Source organism: Nipponia nippon, unplaced genomic scaffold, assembly GCF_047370975.1.
Source record: "Nipponia nippon isolate SJK-2023a ecotype South Korea unplaced genomic scaffold, ASM4737097v1 scaffold_17, whole genome shotgun sequence".
Lineage (NCBI taxonomy): Eukaryota > Metazoa > Chordata > Aves > Pelecaniformes > Threskiornithidae > Nipponia > Nipponia nippon.
In genome coordinates this window covers 611091-617090 of record NW_028262333.1, presented here as the reverse complement: position 1 = coordinate 617090, position 6000 = coordinate 611091, and the positions used below count along the sequence as shown (strand labels likewise).

General features: G+C 42.0%; 1 protein-coding gene across 3 annotated transcripts in view; it reads right to left on the bottom strand.

Moving 5' to 3' along the window:
- Positions 1-219: 219 nt before the first annotated feature.
- Positions 220-6000, bottom strand: part of CSNK1A1 (casein kinase 1 alpha 1) — a 37133-nt gene continuing 31352 nt past the window's right edge. For all 3 annotated transcript variants that reach the window (XM_087753529.1, XM_087753530.1, XM_087753531.1), the window contains one exon: positions 220-2889. In XM_087753529.1, coding sequence (XP_087609655.1) covers positions 2882-2889 — 8 coding nt within the window. In that variant the 3' untranslated portion in view covers positions 220-2881. The remainder of the gene's footprint in view (positions 2890-6000) is intronic.

Genomic DNA, 6000 nt, shown 5'->3' with positions numbered 1-6000 from the left:
ATGACTAAGAACCCGTGGTCACAGCTAATGCCATTACCTGAATTCTAGCACTTTCCAGGGAGCACGAGGCTGTAGTTCTTGCGCTTTATGGCCTCTGTTATAATGATAATCACTTGTAAGGGGCCTGGGATCGCTTGCAGAAGTTTTTGACTTTGCATCAGGACAGTAGGTAAGAGTAAGCCTCCCAACACAAAACCTTGGCAGAGCTGCAACCAGAAGTCAAGATCCACATAGTTTTTAATGCTTTCACTTTTAAGTCTTTGTTACAAACCAAATAGATTACACAGCAAATGAGTGTTCAGTATCACAGCACCTCTTTAAGGAAGGTCGCCACCTTGTTCACTGTTCAGCATGTCTGGTGCAGGCTGGTTTTCTGCACAGCAGCACGACACCGCTGGCAGTTCAAGCTCACGCTTCTGCGCGGAAGCAAACTCTGTAGCACACCATGCCTGAAAGACTAACCGGGCTCCACGCTCCTCCGCAGGACAAGGCTTGCGGTTGACACCCCAACCATATGAACGGTTCTTGCTTGCGGTGCTTATCAGGGGCAGTTCTGTTTCTAAAATTTGACAACCCTCCTCAAAGTCATGAGTAAATTTAATGGACAGAGGAAATAATTTCTTCTCTTGAAACCAAATGATTTCCCCCGATTTTTGATAAATATCTCATGTCAAAGCAAGAAAAGTGGTGCCAAAGCAATTCCAAGCAGCCACTCTGAAAACAGCTGCCAAGAAGGCATTTCATTGATGCTTCGTCCCCTTCTCCCAACGCGTGTTGTCAGGTGCATTGCCTAGACAGCAGAAATCGTATACAAGGACATCACACAGTATTCTAGATACCAGCTCTTAGAAACATACCAGTTTTCATATGAGGCATTGCTCGTAAAGCATCCTTATTCCGATGGGGCAACACTTAGAGTCTAGAAAAACATCCTAGCCAGAAGAACGAGCTACATTCCTTCTTCTGTCTTCAGGTAACAGAGACTGCTCTGACTCGGGAGAGAAGTTTCCAAACGTGCACCGATATCTCTGGAGCCCGGCAGACTTTTTGCCTCCCTGTACTCCCAGATTATCTATACAAACGTTTATTAGCACACAATGTTCTCCAGCTAAAGTTTAACGTCTTCTCAGGGCAGATCCTTCTCGTAAAGAGAATATGCATAGTGACCGCACCAGAGCGCGGCCTTGATCCAGATCACCACTCTGCGATGACAGAGAGTGCACAGTGTAAGTATCATGATCTTGAAGAAATGGTTTTCAAAATGAAAGACCTTTTCCAACAGTAAAAATATGAACTGTGAGCAGGAACTCTGCTACATGCATGGAAACCGTCTAAAAAGCTAACATACAAACAACATTTACACAATAGGCATCTGGCAGCATTTTCAGACATTTTTTTAATTTATTCTGACATGCTATAAAGGAATAAATTACACTGTTAAAGAATTACCAGCAATAAAAGTATTTCTTTCTTTCAGCTGGGCTAGAATAGGAGTGAGAAGGAAGACAGCCTGGGGCAGTAACCAATGTGAACTCTGCATGGTGCGAGGCTGTCCCCGAGAACAAGAGTAAGTCTGGTCATATCCACTTCACAAGAACTTGAAAGAAAATGCCTTGGTTTAAAGCCATCCAAATACTCCATTTCCAATTTTTCTCAAAACTAGCAATCACAAGTCAGTCCAGCCAATGCATGACATGGCAACGCTCGGAGGCTGCCAATACCGGGTCTGCAAAAGATGCCATTTCATTTTAAAAAAATCCAATCTTAGTAGAGAGGGCTGGTCTCAAACAACAAGTTACAAAAATGCAAGACTGCCCCTTCCCCCTCAAGGAAAAAATACAAAATTTATTTAAAAACAAAATGAGGAAGAGTTACAACACTAAATCTAAAATGATTTAGAAGGAAATATGACTTCTTTTGCTTAACAAATGGCCTCGAAACTTGGTTTAAAAACAGGGTGATGTAGATTTCTTAAACTGAATTAACAAGGCAAATTAAAAAAATCTCATTTCCTTACAGAAACAGTTTTTAGTTTTTAATGAACTTGTAAACAAAAAAGCTCCCGCTTCAAAATAAAAACAAAATCCCAGATCATATAGATGTTTACAGTGATTACATTTATCTAAGCAACTTACATACAGGTTCAGTTGTAAGATGTTAACTAAATTTTGTGACAAATATGCTGTTTTTCCTTTTATACCAAGAACATTATAGAGTTAATGCAGAGTCCTAAAGATTATCTAGTAGTCGCTAAGTTTCTCTTAAGTCTTCACTTTAGATGCTGTTATTTCTAGCACAGGTAAGCAGGCAGAGTCTTTCATATGCTTAAAAACTGGAATCTTTGGTTACTACCATGTCAGCTGGCTTGGTATGTTGCACATAGAAGCCAACAACTTTAAGAACGTTTTAAGTGTACAACTTTCAAAACCCAGGGAGGAATAACCAGAAAAGAGTGCACAATTGTGAGCATTTACAATTATCACAACTGTTGCCGAAGACTGTTCATGCCATTCTTCCAAAACAATGAGATCTCATAAGCAGTGTAGTTCAAAGTAAAAAGGTAACAAAAATTGGCATATGCACAATTTTCTCCACTTGTGTGTCAACCATTAGTTAACTTTTCCACTTGAAAAAATGCAATAGAAAACTGGACACCATGTTTCACTATCTCAGTAATATTCACAATTACAGCTGCTACAACTCAAAGTGCAGCATCATTGACACTGCCCAGAGCCAGTTTATACTGATATTAAGTTCTTTACACCAAGTAAATGGTTGCCCACAGCCACTGGCAAGTGTACGTATGAACTAAAATTTCTAGGATTTGGGGAGTGACAAGTCCTGCTCCGATCTGCTCTGCTTTGTCCCATCCTCGCCATGCTCAGAAACCTGCAAGATAAACACAAGGGCAACTTACTGATACGGGATGAAAATGAGAACCAGCCTTCACAGCAGGAGAATTAAACGTCAGTTATGGTCATTCAAAGGGGAAAATGCTGCTCTGTTTCAGAATTGCAGAGTTCCTGGTGTCCGTCTCCAAAGCTAACCAGCATTTGCCACCACCCTTTAGCTCAAACACACACCTCTCACGCACACCTACTGCTGCACTGCCAAACAGGCTGATGCACCAGCTGGATGCCCCATTCCTCAAACAGGAATTCCGACCAACAGGTCACTTCTTGTCTGAAGAAAAGATGTGTTATTGCCGCTAGGAAGCGGGATGTAATTTCATAGGATTGTTTTCTACTTGTCTGCAATGTCTCGTGTTTATATCCTTGAATGTCAAACTGTCATCTGATTGCAGTGGTGCCCCTCAGAGATGCAGTACAGCAGCGTCACACAGACAGAAGGAAAAGGACCAGGAATAACTTACCTTACAGTAACTGGTATTCACCACGTGCTCACATGTGCAACGATCGGGGCAACCAGAACAGAAGCAAGAACCTCTGACAGTGACTAGGAACCCAGCAGACCCTCTGTCCTTGGAAGGACAAGTGAAACAACTCATGTGACAGGGGCGGTGGGGTATCCAGAACAACTCTTTTAAAATTCAGTACTCCAAATGGCAAGTTCAGACATTGTGGAAAAGGGAGAGTAAAGGAATACATACACAGATCTCAAAGAACCAGTTACTGCAAGCTAAGCCAGTCTTCTCTTCATGTGACTGCTTATATACTCATTTCTGGTGACTCAGGTAGTAGCACTGTGCTTTAAAGAGGTAACAGTAGTCTCAACCAAAGACTACTTTGCCAAGCAAGTTTCCGTTCTGGATGCCCTCCAAACAGCATGGTATCCTGTCGATGCATGAATTCATCTGAGCAACAGCTCTGAGTTTTTGCAATAGAATTCTCTTCACAGTGAAATACAGACAAAGCTGACCTCAGCTATAGCTTGTGCTGTCATCCAGAGAGAAGCAAGTGCAAACAAGTCTTAAACATAGCCTGACGTTCAATCAAAAATGTATCTGGATAGTACCCAGGAGACAGCTTTAACTCTTCCAGAATAGCCTACAGGTAATTTAGAAGATATACAATAGCTTGCTTTGAACCCAATCTTAATGCACTGAAGGATAAGTCTTTATCCAGCACTAGCAATTCTAAAAAAAAAAAAATATCCTGCACCAGAATTAAGGCAGTCATTCCCACTTGGGTGCAAGTTCTCACAGAAACCCCAGTGATTCCTTATGCCAGTGGAACTCAGGTTGTCCATAACCCTTACTTGATGCATACAACCAAAAGTTACACTGTTTTTCCATTTAGTGTGTTCAGCAGTGAACATTGATTCATCATTTGAACCACTTTCTCCATCAAAGCAGCCAAAACTAAGTCAACAAAGGAGGAGTGTGCTCCCACTGTGGAAAGAAACAGCTCAACTCATTGCTTTAGAAGCCTGGATGTTTCAAATGAAAATAGGATCCTGAACCTGAGGACAAAGGACATGCTAACAAATGATATGCTGCTATTTGTTAGAATACCTCAAATCCAAGGTATGCCCAACTCTACAGAGAGGAATAGGGAACTGGGTTCAACCCACAGCATCCCTTGCAAGTCCCATTATGACTACACAGAAGTGTTCCCAGCCACAGCTGTCAAATGAGATGTTGAGACATTCATGTAGCACACGAGACTTTGCCAGTATGAAGAACATGCTGCAGAGTTTACGCTGGCATCTCTCTAACCGATCTTCACGATACACAGGGCCAGCTCTAACGTGCACATTCATCACTCCTTGTCCCTCTGGGGTGTTACCCAAAACTCTGATAATCTCTACGCTACACGAGGGATACTCAAATTGCTTTATTACTATAGCTGCAGATCTGATCAACGGGGGAAGCGTAACTGTACTGTCATACTCTGAGAAGCTCCTCTACTTGAGAGGTGTTCAAACTTGTTCTCTATTAAGTAGCTGTAGAGACAAGCAGTGAGAAGTATTTAGTTGTCAATTGGCTACATCTCAAGTAGTGAACTAATAGTCTGTTCCGAGAAATACTGCCACGACCATAGGCGTCCAGTGAATGCTAACGGGACTGCTGACAGGCTTACAGAACTCTACACTGAAGTGAATTAAAAACATCTCTCACAAATGGAACTGATAGACTTTACCCTGGAGATTGACTGCTTGAGTCAGTTTTATGACTGAGGGAAGCTGACTGTAAGCGTTGTTACACATCACACCTGAACAACTGCTGCACTGTCAAGAGATGGAGAGCTAAACTTCCCAGAGTCAGCAGAGAAGCTCTGTCTGTTGAAACAGGTCACCTCTCCCAAGTTCAAAACCAGCTGATCTTGCTGTTAGACACTGCACAGGCTTCCAGAGAGGGGAGCAGCAGGCAGAGAGAAAAGGCCATTGACAGAGCAGGCTACCCTGGAACCAAATAGAATATTCAGCTTGAATAGCCTATAGGACTCAGTGAGATGGTTTAGTACGGATCTGGAGTTAAGGCAGCCAGGAATATCTATAAATGAGCACACTGTCCAAACAATCTAAGTCATGTAAGCCTCTGGACACTGTTTGAAAGAACTAAGATTTCACCACCCTCCCCAGACGCACAGCTTCAATAGTACTTGCTCTTTATACAGTATACTGTAAGATTTTAGCTCATAAACCAATAAAGCATTTTAACCTGTAAATTGCTATTTCCAGTACTCTTGTTAAACTGGTATAATTCCTGTTAAACTGGATATGGTTACCAGAAGGGTATAATTCGATACCATGAAGCCTTTTAAGTCACTTCAGCACAGGCTTTGCTTCAGCAACTACAAGACAATTTAACTGAACTCTGGAAAAAAAATATCCAGCTATTTCATTCATCTTCAACATGACAGCAACATACAAGCCATACAGCCTCCTGCTTGAGCTTAGCTGGTTTCAGAAAAATCCGCATTAACAGGCAATGTCCCCCCCAAAAAGGCACACAGGATTTGAGAAATCTGGATTCTTTACTTTGATGAAGAGACTAAGCTAACCATTTTAGGAAGCTGGGGAAGCCTTCAGATGTTC